This window comes from Felis catus, chromosome A3 (assembly GCF_018350175.1).
Source record: "Felis catus isolate Fca126 chromosome A3, F.catus_Fca126_mat1.0, whole genome shotgun sequence".
NCBI lineage: Eukaryota > Metazoa > Chordata > Mammalia > Carnivora > Felidae > Felis > Felis catus.
In genome coordinates this window covers 90,654,089-90,671,175 of record NC_058370.1, presented here as the reverse complement: position 1 = coordinate 90,671,175, position 17,087 = coordinate 90,654,089, and the positions used below count along the sequence as shown (strand labels likewise).

Below are 17,087 nucleotides of genomic sequence, written 5' to 3'. Positions count from 1 at the left end.
CCGGGAGGCCGACTCCGCCTCCGCCCCGTGAATGCTGGGAATTGTGGTCCCCGCGGGACGCGAGTTCTGAGGTGGCCCAAGGGCCCGCGAGGCATGCTGGGACCGCTAGCCCTTCCGGGGCGCCTCAAGATTTCGGGTGCCGGCACCCTGGGCGGATGCCCGAAGACTCCACCTTCCCAGGAGCCCCTGCGGCGGGGCGCGAAGATGGCGGCCGTGGTCGGACAGCCCTAAAGCAGCAGCGATGGAGCCTTCCCAAGCGCTGGGGCCGGAGCGGCTCTTTGACTCGCACCGGTAAGAGCCCTGGCGGGAAGAGGTCGGCTCCCGCATCCACTACGGCCTTCGGCGCCCGATCACCCCGCCTCTCGCCCCCAGGCTCCCGGGTGACGGCTTCCTGCTCCTCGCGCTGCTGCTCTACGCTCCCGTCGGGTTCTGCCTCCTCGTCCTGCGGCTCTTTCTTGGGATCCACGTCTTCCTGGTCAGCTGCGCTCTGCCAGACAGCGTCCTTCGCAGGTAACAACCCAGGGATTCCGGGAGGGTCAGGGCTGGGCCCGGCCCGAGGCCGTGAAGTCACCACTGCCTGCGTCCCCAGGTTCGTGGTGCGGACCATGTGTGCGGTGCTGGGGCTCGTGGCCCGGCAGGAGGACTCGGGACTCCGGGATCACCGCGTCAGGGTCCTCATTTCCAACCACGTGACACCTTTCGACCACAACATAGTCAATCTGCTCACCAGCTGTAGCACCGTGAGTGGGGGGCGAAGCCGAGAGTGCCACGGGGCGGTTCCCTGGGGCCCAGCCCAAGGCTCCCCTTTGCCCTCCCAGGTTTCCCTTGGGGACCACGAAATACTGAATCTTACCCCTAATCCGGCTTCTCTACCCCATATGTCAATTTTTCTCACTTCTCAATATTCCTTTTTTGCTTTCTCTTTTTTCCGTTTCTAGCCTCTACTCAATAGTCCCCCAAGCTTTGTATGCTGGTCTCGGGGCTTCATGGAGATGGATGGGCGGGGGGAGTTGGTGGAGTCACTCAAGAGATTCTGTGCTTCCACGAGGCTTCCCCCGACCCCTCTGCTGCTATTCCCTGAGGAAGAGGCCACCAACGGCCGGGAGGGGCTGCTGCGCTTCAGGTGGGTGAGCACAGGTATGGGTCTCCAGCTGGGTAGGTGGTCAGGCTTGGGGGCCCTTGAGTTTTCACAGTTTTCAGCCCTGCCCTGTCCATCCTAGTTGATTTCCTTTCTGTTCACTTTTAGTTCTTTCCCCCTCTATCTCTTTATTCCTCATTTATCTACTTGTACAGTTTGACAGTTTTCTGTTCTAAGTAAGGCTGGCTAGAATCCCATCCTACTTTCTCTTCCCTCTTCTAGTTCCTGGCCATTTTCTATTCAGGATGTGGTACAACCTCTTACCCTGAGAGTCCAGAGACCCCTAGTCTCTGTGGTGAGTGTGTGTTGGACAGGGAATCTCTGGGGCTTGGAGGGCAAATTTCCCATTCCTGGCCGAGGCTTAGACCTCCCTTCATGCCCTTCCTTCAGACCGTGTCCGATGCCTCCTGGGTCTCAGAACTGCTGTGGTCACTTTTCGTCCCTTTCACCGTGTATCAAATAAGGTATTAACTGTCTTCTTTTTTGGTGCTGGGAGAAGCTCACCTCTTCCTTGAAGAGGCTGCCTCTTCTTGTCCTTTTGCAGATCTTTTAGTATCAAGATTCTATCACAGAGGCAATGCAAAGTGTTTACTGTCTCCCCACCCTAATCACAACTGTTCCATGAAACGAAATATCAAAATGGGGAGAGGGTGACACACTGTACCCCAGGTGCACTCAACATAGTCCTGGATTTTTTTATTTTTTTATTTTTTGCAGATGGCTCCGTCCTGTTCATCGCCAGCTAGGGGAGGGGAATGAGGAGTTTGCCCTCCGTGTACAACAGGTGGTAGGGTACACAGGCAGGGTGGAGGTGGAGTTTTTCCTTAAGACTAGAAGGAGGAAGTCTTGCAACCTTAACACTTTCAACCTTCCAATTCTCCCTAGCTGTTGGCCAAAGAATTGGGCCAGACAGGGACACGGCTCACTCCAGCAGACAAAGCAGAACACATGAAACGACAAAGACACCCCAGATTGCGCCCTCAGTCAGGTATATGGTCTCTGTACACAAAGTTTTTTGGGGTTTTACAGCCTATTGTGATTTCCTTCCTATTCCTTGCTAGTCAGCCTCTCCTTCCTCCCAGTTCTCCACTCACCATGTTTCGGATTTCTTTTTTGCAGCCCAGTCTTCTTTCCCTCCCTCCCCTGGCCCTTCTCCTGATGTGCAGCTGGCAACTCTGGCTCAGAGAGTCAAGGAGGTTTTACCCCATGTGCCACTGGGCGTCATCCAGAGAGACCTGGGTATGGGAAAGGGTAGCCTCACACAGGAGACAGGCACAGAGAGAAAAAGTGGGTGGTGAGGGGAGAAGTACAGCAGGGAAACAGACTCCCTTCTTTCTTCCTCTCTCCCCAGCCAGGACTGGCTGTGTAGACTTGACCATCACTAATCTGCTTGAGGGAGCTGTAGCGTTCATGCCTGAAGATATCACTGAAGGGACCCAGTCCCTTTCCACAGCCTCCGCTCCCAAGGTGGGACCCAGGAAATGGTTAGGTACAGGACTTGGGTGGGTAGGGGCAGTCTTCATACTCCCTTTCCTTGATATCTCTTTTTTGATCCTGAGACCCTAGCACAGTGCCTCTCTTGCAAAGTAGGCATTCGATGCGTGTTTAATGATGATGACTTCGCAAGCCCTCTGACATTGTGATCACCTCAGTTCCCCAGCTCTGGCCTGGTGACCCCTCAGCCCACAGCCCTCACATTTGCCAAGTCCTCCTGGGCCCGGCAGGAGAGCCTACAGGAGCGCAAGCAGGCACTGTATGAATACGCGAGAAGGTGAGGGGCTTAGAGGACAGTGGGCAGGAAGGGGTAGGTTGGAGAAAAGTGGTAATTATAGGGACAATACGACAAAGCCCACACAATGTCTTCTTTCTATGTCTCACAGGAGATTCACAGAGAGACAGGCCCAGGAGGCTGACTGAGCACAGGATGGCACCCAGAGCCGCAGGACGGAGACTGGGGGCAGCCCTCACCCAACTTACAACAGGCTGGAAGGGTGGGTGGTAAAAAGGGAGGGATGGGGCTCCCCCCAAAACCACATTAAATTCAGGGTTTTCACTCAAGGTATATCTGTTGCCTCTCTGGGTCTCAAAAACCTACTGAGCAGGTTCCTTTTTCCTTGGTTTGGGAAGAACATGGATGAGAGCCTCCTTGTGGGTTTGTGGGAGGTGGTTGAAATCACCTCTTCGTGTCAAGAGATGAGTGATATTAAGGAAGTATAACTGAACAAAAGACCAGCAGCCACTGGACCCTAGCTTGGGTGTTCAGCTCAGCTTTGTGAAGAAACAGCTTGCAAAACTTCAAGTCCCAAGATGCCTTTCACTAACAAGTACAATATACATTGTAGAGTACACATGCTCAGTGTGGTGTCTGGAACCTGTTTTCCTTATAGGCTTCTGACAGGTTAAATAAGGTGGAGCAAATGGCCCCACCCCAAAACCAGTCTAGGGTTCCCATTTAAGCCCAGCCCCAGGGTGGAGCCGGAATTTACCTTTGTACTTCACTCTGGTCTGGGTTGGTGGTGACTGGCTGGGTGGGTCCAGAACTGGCTGCCATCCTGACACGTCTCAGAGCTGCAAGCAGGTTTGAATCCAGGATCCTTGTGGCCCTGTCGCCGCACCCCCCCCCCCCAATTCTTGTCCCCTTCTTCTTATTCTCTATCCTTTTCCTCTCGGAGCCTTCCCACAGGATACCACAATTCCTGCTGCCCTGGAGGCCCCCTATGTTAGTCACAGGATTTTTACTACCTGACTACAGGTTAATAGTCCGCTTGTGATAGTACCTCACTTTCAGACTCTGGTCTCCGCGGTTTTGTAGCAGGCAAGAAATGCTGGGAAGGATGGACCCCAGTGCAGTATCACCTGAGGGTACAGGTTAGGGATCAAGGGTGGGAAGATGGTGTAACTCATTTCATACGAAGCCTTAATCACTGCCCTGCCTTCTGTAGGTACTGCCAGTCAGCCAACATGGCCTCTCAGCTTCTTGGGCTGGCAGAAGAGTCTGGCCCAAGCCCCAGGGAGTCTGAATTGGCTGTGAACCCCTTTGACGGGCTCCCATTCTCTTCCCGCTACTACGAGCTTCTTGAGCAGCGCCGGGCCTTACCCATCTGGGCTGCTCGCTTTATCTTCATGGAGCAATTGGAGAGTAGCCCCTCGGGAGTGGTGTTGGTGTCTGGAGAGCCTGGCTCTGGCAAGAGCACCCAGGTTGGGGGAGATTCTGGGAGTAGAAAAAGGGAGGGGCTAGAGAACTGGTCCTTCCACAGGCGAAGTGGGGGTTGGGCTGCATGGGGTTATTGGGGAGGTGGTCAAAGGGAGACCAGTTAGACTGACCCCAGGGTGGCTGGTGAAAGACCAGGGAACTCCCCAAATGAAAGTGGCCACAGCGCCCCAGCACTTCTGACTGAAGTCCTGCATCTTGCTGATTGGTTGTCCTTCCTGTCCCTACCCCAGATCCCTCAATGGTGCGCAGAGTTTGCATTGGCCAGGGGTTTCCAGGAAGGCCAAGTAACTGTCACTCAGCCCCACCCTCTGGCAGCCCTGAGCCTGGCCCTGCGGGTTGCCGATGAGATGGACCTAACCCTGGGTCATGAGGTTGGATACAGCATTCCCCAGGAAGACTGCACTGGGCCGGACACCCTGCTCAGGTGAGGCCTCTTGCAGGCCTGACCCAAATCTAATTCTCCTCACCCACTAGAAACAAGCCCAGTCCTCTGACATCTCACCATAAACTCCCTCAGCCAGTTCACCCTTTAAATCATGCATGACACAATGCTGAATGAAGCCCTTAACCCCAGCCAAGGACCTCGGACACTCAACCTCACCCTCATCATGAGTCCCACTCTCCCAACTGGAGTACACCTTGTGAACAAAATGTCATCAGTGGGGTTGTGGGTCTCAATACAGGTTCACGGTCTTTTTCTGACCTTATAATCAAAAGCCTAGCCCCCTCCCCCAACAGGAAGTCACTCCCCTGGACTCCTGGAGCTGGTCACTGCCCACACTGACTCCTCCCACTGCCAATGTCAACAGGTTTTGCTGGGACAGGCTGCTTCTACAGGAGGTGGCCTCAACCCGGGGCACAGGAGCCTGGGGCGTGCTGGTGCTGGATGAGGCTCAGGAGCGGTCAGTGGCCTCGGATTTGCTCCAGGGGCTACTGCGAAATGCCAGCCTGGGAAACCTTCCAGGGGACTCAAGAGTGGTTGTGGTTACTGACCCTGCCCTTGAACCTAAGCTCCAAGCCTTCTGGGGCAATCCTCCTATTGTGCGTGTACCCAGAGGGCCTGGTGCGTGTCCCACTCCTGTATACAGGGACACTGTCCCTACTGATCGAGTGGAAGCTGCCTGCCAAGCTGTGATTGAATTGTGTACGAAGGAGACTCCAGGAGATGTGCTAGTATACCTGCCCAGTGAGGAGGTAAAAATGGGCTGCAGAAGGAGATTCACATGTATGCCGCCTTCCTTTCTGGGGGAGCAATGCTTGTTAGGAACATCGGAGTTACAGTATTTACTATGTTGGGGTCCTTAGGAAAAACTCAAGGACTTCAGGGTAAAGAGGTCTACCACCCCCTTCTTGAATCCATGTTAAGGCAGAGACTGTGGTTCAGTAAATTCCTGAAATTATAACACGCCCAACTTTATGAGTATGTGCATTTTTTCAGAGTGAAAGACCATAGCTTTCATCAGTTTTTCAAAAGGGTTTGTCACCCAAAAAGGTGAGAACTGCCTTAATGCCCCACCCTTCTCTTCAGGAAATTTTGCTGTGCTGCGAATCCTTGTCCAGGGAGGTGGGGCCCTTGGCTCTCAGAGGGCCTCCACCACGAGTGCTGCCCCTTCACCCAGGACATGGCCCAGCTGTTCAGGCTGCATATGAGGACATAGACTTGGGTGCCAGAAAGGTCGTGGTCACTCACTGGCTGGCTGACTTCTCCTTCTCCCTCCCTTCCATCCGACATGTCATTGACTCAGGACTGGAGCTTCGAAGTGTGAGTGAGAGAGATGAGGGGGATGAGGGGGCTAAAGATAGAAGTGGCCCGCTCTGATCTGTCTTGGCCTTGGTTGGGGGGCGGTGACAGGTGTACAATCCTCAGATCCGAGCAGAATCCCAAGTGTTGAGACCAATCAGCAAATGTCAGGCAGAGGCAAGACGACTCCGGGCAAGAGGGGTCCTACCAGGTAAGAGCCTTTGCCCTTCTGAGATCAAACATGAAAAGTCACCACACACAAACTCTGAGAAATCTACGGTGGCCTTCTGTCCCAAATCTTTTCTCCCCTCAGGATCCTGCCTCTGCCTGTACCCTAAGTCCTTCCTAGAACTAGAGGCTCCCCTACTGCCCTCACCCAGGGTATGTGAGGAGAATCTGAGCCCCCTGGTGTTACTACTAAAGAGGAGACAGATTGCAGAGCCAGGGGAGTGTCACTTCCTGGACCGGCCTGGTGAGCACCCCTCCTGCCCAAGTCCTGCTGCCTGACCTCCAGCCTCTCCGGGCTCTCCAGGCTCTGAGACTTCCTGCCCTATAAGCCCTGTTTCCTCACCAGCTCCAGAAGCACTGATGCAGGCCCTAGAAGACTTAGACTATCTGGCAGCTCTGGATGATGATGGGAACCTGTCAGACCTGGGAGTCATCCTATCAGAGTTCCCCCTGCCCCCTGAGCTGGCCAAAGCCCTGCTGGCCTCCTGCGAGTTTGACTGTGTGGATGAGATGCTCACCCTGGCCGCCATGCTCACTGGTATAAATCACTTCTGTCTCTGGCTCTTGACACCACTTCAGTCCTTCCCAGCCCTTTCTGATGTTCTGGTGCTCCAAAGGCCAGCCCCATCTCCTATGCTTCCCTTACAGTGCCCAAAATCACAGCCTTAATCACTTATCCTTCTCCTGTCTCGTTAGCCTTTTCCCAATGCTGGTTCTTGCCTCCAACATGCTTAAATCTCTCCTATTATTACTAGAGCTTCACACCCCTCTCCCTCCACACTCTACTCCCCAGCAGCTATACAGAATAACCTCTGTCCCAGTCTGCCTAGTGTGTTCCTGCCCACTGCATCCCAGCCTTAGGCCCGTAGCAACCCTGACAAGTCTCAGCTCAGCAGTGACCTCCCACCCCACCCCCCAGGCCGAATCCACTAAACACTTCTGAGCCCTTCCTTGCTCCTTATGACCTTCTGACACTTGAAAATGCCGACCACTCCCACCTTGAAACTGCCGGCTCCCTAAGCCTCTGTGACCTGCTTCTCTGGGTGTTCATCCTACTTCTCTGGTCATTCCCTTCATCTCTTCCTGGGCTCCTTGTCCTCTGCTTACCCACGGTAAATTAGACCTCCGAGTTCCATCCTTTCCCCTTTTGCCTTCTCATTCCTTGAACTCTCCGAGCAAGTTCATGCACACCCATGGTCTTTAGTGCCATCTTTACACTTAAAATTTCCAAACCTTGTATCTCCCTGCCAATATCATTCTTCTGAATCTTAGATTTATATATCCAACTCCTGATGGACATTTCTACCACAATTGTCCACAGTATCCCAGCCCAGAGCTGAACTCAAGCACTTGCTTAAACTGTTCCCTCACCACCACCACAAAAGCATGCCATCGCCTCTGCAGCTCTACTGCCATCATTCGAGACTAATATTTCTCCGGGTTCTTTCATTTTTATCTCCTAAATGTGTGTGTGTGTTTTTTTTAATTCATCTGTTTGTCTCCAAACTCACTATCGGTGCCAGTGTTAGATCCTCATCCCCACTGAGACTGGATTCCTTTAGCCTTCTAACTTGTCAAGTAAACTTCTTCAAACACGTGGACTCTCTTACTTCAAAACTCTTCTCCAACAGCTACTCTTTACCTTCCAGATAGAATATAAACTCATCAGCACAGCACATCCAACCTCTCATGACCTGGCACATACCTGCCTCTCCAGCTTTATCTGCTGCCACTGTGCCACACATGCCATTCTCTCTAAGGTTACTAAGTGCTTGCAGGTCCCCAAACAGGCCACATTACTAACGTCTGTGCCTTGCCATGCCCACAGTTCAGACTCTCTGCCCCTTTGCCACTGAGCTAATTCCTAACAAAACTTCAAACATTGGCCCACACACCTGTTGTGCTGATCAAGCTTGCTTATGTCTCCCACTAGACTCTAAACTACTTGAGGGCAGAGACTCTTTCATTATTCATGTTCACTGTCTAATAAAGTTTATAGCACCTAGAAGTTATCGATGTCTTTTGAATACATTTCCCAAAATGGCATTTTACACCTTTTCACCCTTCCTTCTATACTGCTATCCTCTCTCATTCCCCAAAATGACCTTCCTTGTTTCTGCCTCCAGCTGCCCCTGGGTTCACCCAGCCTCCACACTGTGCAGAAGAAGCTGCCTTGCGCCGAGCCCTGGAACACACAGATGGTGATCACAGTTCTTTGATCCAGGTGTATGAAGCCTTTATACAGAGTGAGTAGCCCACTTGGCATCTTCTTATAAAATCCCAGATTTTCCAAAGAGGGGAAGCAGTATGCAACCAGCTAGCAGATCTCTATGCCCAGGAGGAGGTGGCCCTTTGACCAAACTCTGGGTTCTCTTGGGGCTCTCTTTGTAGTTGTAGCTGTTCCCTTTCCTCTTTTAGGTGGAGCAGACAAAGCTTGGTGTCAGGCTCGGGGGCTAAACTGGGCAGCATTGTGCCAAGCCCGGAAACTTCGAGGTGAACTCCTAGAACTCATGCAACGAATTGAACTTCCCTTGTCCCAGCCAGCCTTTGGCTCTGAGCAGAATCGCAGAAACCTTCAGAAAGCACTGGTGTCAGGATACTTCCTTAAGGTTAGGGGAAAGAGTTGGGGTGAAGGTCATAAATGGAGCAGAAAGCAGAGGGATCAAAAATTGATACGCCGTCTCTGAAACTGGAGTCCAAATGATCATTCAAAGGATTTTTAAGAACCAGAAGAAATTTTTGAGGCATTGGAGTACAGGGGGCTATGGGAAATGCCATATGATAGGGACTCTAACACCTAGAGATGATGCTTTACTTTTAATACTCTCGCCACCCTTCCTAATTCTTTCTCAACCCCCTTTTCTTTTTTCTATTGTCTTCCTCTCCCCCTGCCCCCACCACTCACTCCCTCACTATCTTTGCTTTTCAACGAGGTGGCCCGAGACACAGATGGGACTGGAAATTACCTGCTCCTAACACATAAGCATGTGGCCCAGCTCTCCCCATACTGCTGCTACCGAAGCCGCCGGGCTCCAGCCAGACCTCCACCGTGGGTGCTTTACCACAATTTCTCCATTTCCAAAGACAACTGCCTTTCCATTGTTTCTGAGATTCAACCACAGATGTGAGTTCCCTGACACCCCTCCTACGTTGCCCATTCCCCTTCTAGGGGCCAAAATTATGGCTGGGGAGTTAGAGAGCCTTAAGGAGAGGAGGATATCTTAGTGGTTTGTAATGACATATGATTTGAAGAGGCAGGGTTTGTGGACAGAATGGGAAGTTTAAGAATCTGTATTACAAAAAAAAAAAAAATCTGTATTACAAGAGAGGATACAGAAGTCATCTTCTGATTGTGACTCTCTCTGTCAGGCTGGTGGAATTGGCCCCTCCATACTTCCTTAGTAACTTGCCTCCCAGTGAGAGCAGAGACCTCTTGAACCAGCTGAGAGAAGAAATGGCAGATTCTTCAATAGAAAGTGAATCCCCTTCCACCCAAGAGTTTGGAGATGCCTGTGTCCTGCAGTGACTTGCCTAAGGAATGGAACTGAGCTCATCTCAAGGCATTAGATCCCCCTCAGGCTAGCACTAAGCAGCCAGCCAGATTTAGAAGGCCAAAGATTAGGGTCAAACGTAAATCCTGGAATCTGAGACTCAAGAAGTGGTGGACCAAGAGTGGAGGGAATTGGGAAAGCCACAGTATACATAAGGTTGGACCCTTTCCTTAGCCTTCTTCTATTTATTGGAGAGTGACTGACATGTCACCGCCAAGCCCCCAACTTATGCCAAACCCATCTTTGTGTGCTTCATTTTGGCCTATAAAAGTTCTTTTTCTATGTGTCAAGTTTGAGTTTTGTTCTGCAGCAGCATACACAACATCCATGAGTTAGAGATGACACAATATCATCCAACTCCCCCCACAATATCCTCTTGCCTGGTTCCCTCCTGTGGTCAAGACTTGGTGCTGTGACTGACCTAGCTGTCACTACCCTAGAACATGAGCAGTTTGACAACAGTTGGTCTCTGACCCTGCCCAAAGCTCACTTCCCTCTGTCTTACTGCTGCCTCTAGGGGAGGAAGAATGAGAGTGCTGTAAGAAATCAGACAAAAATCTTCCCTTTTCCACATACAACTTAGATCCTGCTCCTTCTTAAACCTCATGGCTGTTGCAACCATCCCCAAACTCTTAACTTTCCATCAATAAGCTTCCCAGCAGCCCCTGGCCCGCTCACAAGCTAAAGTCTTTCTAACAACTTCAGGGACATCATGCTTTCCTTTCTTTCCAGCTGAGTGCTCATTCCCTTTTCTTCCTTTGAACTATTAACTTTGATATCCTCCATCAGCTTGCACATTGTAAATGTGTTTGTAGAAATTGGTAGAAAGAAAGATTTAATCCTTACAACTCTGCTTTTTTTCTCCTCAGAGTGTCCTCCCCTTGGAGAGTCTATCTGTTCTCATCATTCTATCTCCACGTCTGCGTAGATGTCAACCAACCTCCCCCAAAAGCACTTTTCCAGAATGTATTCTCTTTAGGTCTGGCATTTAGTTTTGCCTGCAGAGTTATCTTGCTCCAGTCTTTTCATTCCTCTTTATTATCCACAACACCATTGATCTCCTGGTCCTCTACATTTCCAACCTTGGAATTATCTTTGATTCTTCTCAGATATCCCTACTTATTTGCCAAATTCTGCTCACCCTAACTCCACAGGGCCCATTAATTTTATCCACTGCTCCCCCCTCTCCCCTCTCCGTCCCCATAGGACACCAGAGCCAGATTAGTGACTGTGTCTTTCATGGGGTGTATAAGCATCCGTCTTGCCTGCCGCCCAGGCACATTGTGAGGCTCAAGCAGGAGGACGGAGTCAGCGGGTTGAACACACACGACAACATGAGGTTCAAAGTCAGGAAGGTATCCTTGGCGATTATTTTACAGTTGAAGAATGAGATGCCCAGTGTGGATAACCCTCTGGTTCCTGTCACAGTCAGTCAGACTCTCACCCTCCAGCACCTCCTCCGTGATACCACTGTCATTGGTGTCTTCTTTCCTTCCATCACACCTTTGGTACAGGCCCAGGCAGTGCGTGCGAGCTGCCGCCGTCCCATCCCAGCACCACCTTGAGCTTGCCCTGTGGGTCCAGAACCCCAGCACTAACCCACCCTCGGAAGAATCCGTCGTCCTCAGGAGAGCAGCTCCCATTGGCCAGCCCTCCCCCTCCCCTCACCTCATTGGCTACCATACTGCAGGTCCCGCCTTCTCGGCTCCTCGGATTCCAGCTGGGGTGCAACCACAGTTGACTGGGAAATGGCGGGAAAGGCCACGTCTAAGCACTGTGCTACCGTGCAACGCTAGCCTGGGAGCCGGCAGTGGCCCAGGAGCCCTCGACGATAGCCTCAAAGCCAGCCCTTCCTCACAAGCTCCGCTACCACAGAGCCACGGCATGGTCAGCCGCGCGCTCCGTGGCCCTGAGCCCGGCGCTCCACACGGCGCCTCGGTCCGGAAAAGAGCGCTCGGCGGGTTGGGCAGGCGTCGCTCACACCACCGAGGCGAGCCCAGACACGGAAGCCACCTTGTTGTCCTCGGCCCAGGGCTGTAGGTTCTGCAGCGCAAAGAGCGACGAGTTGTGCAGGCAGAGTGGGTCGGGGGGCAGCGGCGGCCGCAGAGGCCGGGGTAGGGCGTCCTGCTGCAGGTGCAGGAGCAGCCGGCCCGCGCGGTGCCGCTCCGCCTCGCGTTCCTCCGCCGTCTGGCGCCTGTGAAAGTCGAGGCGCGGTGTCAGGCCAGCCCTCGCCCACCCCGCGCCTCATCGTCACCGCCGGGCCCGAGGTGCCTCACCCGCCCCGCGCCTCACCGCCACTTTGACGCCACCCGCCAGCCGTCGGGCGCCCCGCGCCTCACCGCCACTTGGTGCGCCGGTTCTGGAACCAAGTCTTGACCTGTGCGTCGGTCATGCGCAGGGCCTTGGCCAGCGCTGCCCTCTCGGCCGAGGCCAAGTACTTCTGGCGCAGGAAGCGCCGCTCCAGCTCCAGCACCTGCGAACGGGAGAAGGACGTGCGCGGCTTCTTCCGCTTCGGAGGGGTCCGGTTTTGGTAGGGGTGGCCTATGCGGCGCGTCCCGGAGAAGGGCGAGAGTGCGGCTACAGGGAGGAAGAAAGAACAGGGCAAGGTTTTCAGGGCAGCCCTTCCAGGTGCCCCAGGCTCGGCCTCGCATCAGCAAAGGCCTCCAGACAAGAAAGGGCCTCGGAAGAAATGGCCCTCCCCCTCTGCTAAGGAAGAGACGGCCCCCGGAACTTCATCCTTCCCTCCCCTCAGTGTGGACTGTGGCCTGCAAAGGAGGGCGCGGGCATCGACGGCAGCTCCTACCCCATCGTCTCTCTTAAGCAGCGCGACCACGAGACACAAATTGGGGAAGGATCGCCTGGGTTGATCCGGGCGGGGAGCGTACGGGGAAGTTGAGTTGGAGCAGGACGATCAAAGATGAGGAAAGGGGGTCAGTGTGGGGCAAGACGCTGGAGGGTCGGGCAACCTCACCCGTGAGCCGGTCCTTGGCAAAGCGGCGGCCGCTGTCCATCCAAGGGAAGGTGAGTCCCGCTAGGCCCCCGGCTCCGCCCAAGCCAGAGGGTCCAGGCACCGCAGGGGCACCTCCCGCAGGCGGCGGCACTGGCAGCGGACGATGCGCCGGGACGCGGATCACGCCACCTGGGCCCATGCCGGAGCTGCCAGGTAGAGGGGCCAGCGATCCCGCGGGGCCGTAGCTTGAGGTTCCGTGAAATCCACCCGAGAACGCCACACTCTCCCCATGGCCCTGGCCCGACCGACCGGGGCCTAGGCTGCTCCCGGGGGGTTCCGGGCAGCTCAGGATCTGGTCGATGCCAAAGCTGATTGGCTCGTGGTGCGGGAGGTTGTGCGAGGCCAGGACCGCCGGCTCCATGGGTCGGGGTCAAGGAGGACCGCAGGAGGTTTGGCGGTTGGGGAGGGCGCCCCAGGCAACTCTGGGAGCCCAGCCGCGGAGCGCTGGGGGCGACGGCCTCAGGGGCCCGCGGAGCTGGCCGCGGCGGGTCCCCGGGCCCCCCGGGAAATCTTCATGCCTGTGCACGGGGAGTAGCCGCGCCCGTGCCGGCCTCTGCCGGGCGTCGGCGCAGGGACTCGCATCCCGGGGGAGCGCGACCGGCGGGGGCCCCAGGAGTGCCCTTGCTGTCTCTGAAGCTCAGATGGACGCTAGGGTGCCGGGGCCTCTGCCCGAGTGCTGGGTGGAGAGGGTTGGCCGGCTGGGGCTGGGGCAGTGACTGACAGATCAGCACTGGGTGGGCAGTGGGGGCTGGGGGTAGGGCAGGGGCGGGGCCGGACCCGTTAAAGGGAAAGAGACGCCTGTTTGTGCGAAACACGGGGAAGAGTGGCGGGCGGGTATGGTGGGGGTAAGGGGGGAGGTGGCAAGGGTGTTAGGAACCAGGCTCAGCACGGGAGGGGCCAGAGCTTGGGCCGCTGCCCGCTGAGTCAGCCGAGATGCGCACAGCAACTCCATCCTCACCGGCCTCCGCCTTGGGCCTCCTGGGCCTCACCGGCTTCCTCGCAGGTGCCTCCTCCCACAGCCCCCACTCTTCGTCTCGCGATGGGTCCTGCCTGCCAACTCCCGGATTCGTTGTGGCCCCCGCCTAAGTGCCCTCGAAGACCAAATCTCGTTGTGGCTTCCTGGCTGCGATGGGAAGCCGTTGGGGAACAGCGCCGACGAGTTGGAGGCCCGGGAAGAGGACAGGTGTGGGAAGGGAGTGGCAGGGTGCGTCTGGGGGGCTAGGGCGGGCAACAACCACTCTGGGCCAGCTATCCTGGTGCACCTCCCGGCCTCTCCCATAGGGCCCCTACCTCCTTCCGGGAGCGCCAGCAATTGGTGCCCTGTGTTTCTTAGAATTTCGATTTTCTGAAATCAGTGTAGAGCGGACCATTGGCCCAAACCGGGCCAACTCCGGCCGGTGAGAGCTTGGGGCTGGCGTTCCGCCCCCGACAGGGGACCACCCATGCGGGACTCTGCCCCTCCACTACGCGCCTAGGAAGTCTATTCTCACACACTTCTCCCTTCCCTCCTCAAAGTCAGGAGGACAAAATCGCCACAGGCGACACATGAGTCCTCACCGAAGCCTTCGGGGGGGATCAGCCGCCTCATTTCCCACAGACGCTACACCCCACCCAAGCCCTAGAAACTGTGCCTGGAGTGTGTCAGAGAAGGGAGGTGGGGAAAAACTGAAGCCGCTTGGTGACCTTATGACCTCTGGCCGCGGACCCAAGAGCTGGGAGTGTGTGAACTCTGCGTCCTTCCCGGGATGGGACCCGGGCCCGGCGGGCCCCCGCGTCGTAGACCCGCCCCCGCCGCCGCCCGGCCCGGTGCAGGCCGCCATAATCGGGTTAGCTGGGTCGGAATTACATTACCTTCCCCGGCCCGCCCCGGCCCCGGGGGGGCCCTGGCGCCTCCGAGCCGGTGAGACTGGGAGCAAGGAGGGGGGTGTTCCTACCATTCTGCGGCGGGTGGGCACCGATGAGCCGCTTGGTCTGCCTTGGACACGTGGTGGCCAAAGGACCCCGCCCTGCTGTGCCAGCCCTAGCCCCTAGACTCCAGCCCACTCTGGATGCTCCACTCCAAGCTCCAGGCTGCCGGTTACCCGTGTAAGCCGAAATGCCTTCTAAGTCTAGTAAACGGGCTTCCCTGAGAGCACGGATCTTTCAGTTGATTCTCCAGGATCTCCTGGTAAAAGACTCTGCCCCTCCTTTCTCCCCAGCAGATGGGCTGCAGCCCAGTGCCTGAGGCAGGATGAGGGGTCTTTTCTCTCCAGGGAATTAGGAATGATATTTGGGCATCTGGGCAGGAAGATAAAGAAGAGAAAAAAGGGAGTGGATTTTCCCCCACTAAAGCCACCAGGCCCTGGTGTTCTCAGAAGCCTCAATCTGAAGGGAGTGGACCATGGCGGGAGGCAGGCAGTTGGCATTAATAATATGTAACATCCTCCCCCAATTTCTTGTCCACTTCCACTATGCAGTTTCTTCAGTCCTTTCCCCACCCTGCCAACAGCCCCTTCTGAAAGGTGGGCAGAGGATCCTGCCAATTTGGCAGCTGTGTTGTTATCTTAGTGGAAAAGACAGCCATTATCACCTCCCCTAGCACCCTTTGTCAGCAGTAGAGAGATGGGGCAACTAGGGAGCATGAAAGTTCTGCTGTCCAGGGAAAACCACCGAGACAGCTTGGGCTGGATCCCCTGAACGAAAACAGAGAGCCTAGGGAGCCAGCAAAGTAAAGACTCTGAGAGGAACTGGCCTGCAGGTTAGGAATCTGGCAGTCCCTTTACCCACTCTAGGGGGTGGGCCTCTGAGGAAAGGGTGGGCACTAATGTGTCTACAATCAAGCTGAATAAATCCTTCTTGAATGAATCAGTCAGAGAGGAAGAGGCAACATCGTGCAGACCTGTATACCTGCTGACTGTTCATCCTGCCTTTTGAGGTCAGCACAGATGGATGGCACTGCCTCCCAGAGATGGCCCAAACGATTCTTGGGCAGGGGAATGGTCACCAACCCAGTAATATATACATATCTTCTGGGGAGTTACAAAAAAAAAAAATTACTGCCTCACTTCAGAAACAATGGGTATCCAATTCTGTCAGCCACAGTCCTAGGAATTTCTCTGCTTGCCTCCACCTCTCTGATCCCAATTCTCTGGGAAAAGTGGTTCCTTTGAGTTTATATCTAGGATGGAGGCCCTGAGGTCAGAACTCCCACCTCCCATACACACTGCTTTGCATCCATCTCCCCATGTCCTACATGCATGCAGGTGGTCCCTAATTCTTCAAGTTGTCAAGCCTTTAAGCTTGCAGCTTCACAGGAAGAGGCACATTCTCAGCCTGTGCCTTTTCTTCCTTTCTGCTTTTTGTGCAGTGTCTTTCCCAGGAGATGGTCCCCACTCCTGTATCATCATTTCTGTCATTAGCTTAGTCCTTCCTACCCCCTGCTGTTTTAGGTCTCTTTTATCTGTACAAGAGAGATTTTTATCTCCAAGAGAGATTCTGTTTTTCTTTTTCCTTGTCCACCCCACCACATACCCACTGCCTCCACTTCCTCACCATTTCTTTTTTTTTTTTTCTTCAACGTTTTTTATTTATTTTTGGGACAGAGAGAGACAGAGCATGAACGGGGGAGGGGCAGAGAGAGAGAGGGAGACACAGAGTCGGAAACAGGCTCCAGGCTCCGAGCCATCGGCCCAGAGCCTGACGCGGGGCTCGAACTCACGGACCGCGAGATCGTGACCTGGCTGAAGTCGGACGCTTAACCGACTGCGCCACCCAGGCGCCCCCTCACCATTTCTTTTTAAAAATTTTTTTACTTATTTTTAAACTAATCTGTGTGCTCAACGTGGGGCCCGAACTTACAACCCCAATATCAAGAGTCACATGTTCTACCATCAACTGACCCAGCCAGGCACCTCCTCATCATTTATTCTTTTAACTCACCACAACCTGGTTTCACTACACTCTTTTTCAAAGAGCTCCCATGTCCATATTGAGGACTTCTCTGACATGTTTTACTCTCTGGCTCACCAACTGTTTCTTGAAATGTCCCTTTTGGTTTATGTAATATTGTCTTAGTCTACTTCTTTAGATTTTCATAATCAATGCTTATGTTTTTTCTCCACTGACTTTGGTTTTTCCACTGAAGACTGGGCATTCTCAGATCTCTGACTTCAGCTTTCCCTCTCTCTACATCTGCTCAGGTTTCACCCATTCTAACAGTCCCACCT

General features: G+C 54.4%; 3 protein-coding genes across 6 annotated transcripts; 2 read left to right on the top strand and 1 right to left on the bottom strand.

Annotated features, from left to right (window-relative positions):
• Positions 1-140: 140 nt before the first annotated feature.
• On the top strand, positions 141-3,200 carry AUP1 (AUP1 lipid droplet regulating VLDL assembly factor). Its single transcript, XM_003984151.5, is given in 13 exon segments — positions 141-194; positions 197-291; positions 373-510; positions 590-740; positions 939-1,123; positions 1,361-1,433; positions 1,529-1,602; positions 1,856-1,922; positions 2,024-2,126; positions 2,258-2,377; positions 2,490-2,605; positions 2,791-2,909; positions 3,019-3,200. Coding segments are annotated over 13 exon segments (1,317 nt in total). The 5' UTR covers positions 141-155; the 3' UTR covers positions 3,056-3,200.
• Positions 3,201-3,353: 153 nt separating this feature from the next.
• DQX1 (DEAQ-box RNA dependent ATPase 1) lies at positions 3,354-10,158 on the top strand. 4 transcript variants are annotated; one of them, XM_019827468.3, is made up of 11 exons: positions 3,354-3,716; positions 4,081-4,336; positions 4,583-4,776; positions 5,162-5,546; positions 5,881-6,114; positions 6,205-6,565; positions 6,668-6,859; positions 8,448-8,567; positions 8,740-8,930; positions 9,255-9,445; positions 9,691-10,158. In XM_019827468.3, the coding sequence occupies exons 2-11, from the start codon at positions 4,100-4,102 to the stop codon at positions 9,845-9,847; spliced, it is 2,262 nt and encodes a 753-aa protein (XP_019683027.2). In that variant the 5' UTR covers positions 3,354-3,716; positions 4,081-4,099; the 3' UTR covers positions 9,848-10,158. The 4 variants fall into 4 exon arrangements, with proteins under 4 accessions (XP_019683027.2, XP_006930281.2, XP_019683029.2 ...); XM_006930219.5 differs by having other exon boundaries at positions 3,354-4,336; positions 6,205-6,304; positions 6,407-6,565; XM_019827470.3 differs by lacking the exon at positions 9,691-10,158 and having other exon boundaries at positions 3,354-4,336; positions 8,740-8,814; positions 9,255-9,439.
• Positions 10,159-10,878: 720 nt separating this feature from the next.
• On the bottom strand, positions 10,879-13,575 carry TLX2 (T cell leukemia homeobox 2). Its single transcript, XM_011281205.4, has 3 exons — positions 12,844-13,575; positions 12,212-12,449; positions 10,879-12,066 (listed from the first exon to the last, which is right to left on the bottom strand). Exons 1-3 carry the CDS (start codon positions 13,241-13,243, stop codon positions 11,850-11,852), a joined length of 855 nt encoding a protein of 284 aa, XP_011279507.1. The 5' UTR covers positions 13,244-13,575; the 3' UTR covers positions 10,879-11,849.
• Between the last annotated feature and the right edge of the window lie 3,512 nt (positions 13,576-17,087).

Coding starts and splice junctions, on each gene's coding strand:
- DQX1 (XM_019827468.3), top strand. CDS start 4,100: ATGGCCTCTCAGCTTCTTGGGCTGGCAGAAGAGTCTGGCCCAAGCCCC. Junction 4,337..4,582: donor GCTCTGGCAAGAGCACCCAG/GTTGGGGGAGAT, acceptor TCCCTACCCCAG/ATCCCTCAATGGTGCGCAGA. Junction 5,547..5,880: donor TATACCTGCCCAGTGAGGAG/GTAAAAATGGGC, acceptor CCTTCTCTTCAG/GAAATTTTGCTGTGCTGCGA.
- TLX2 (XM_011281205.4), bottom strand. CDS start 13,243: ATGGAGCCGGCGGTCCTGGCCTCGCACAACCTCCCGCACCACGAGCCA. Junction 12,450..12,843: donor TGCCAAGGACCGGCTCACGG/GTGAGGTTGCCC, acceptor TCCTCCCTGTAG/CCGCACTCTCGCCCTTCTCC. Junction 12,067..12,211: donor AACCGGCGCACCAAGTGGCG/GTGAGGCGCGGG, acceptor CGACTTTCACAG/GCGCCAGACGGCGGAGGAAC.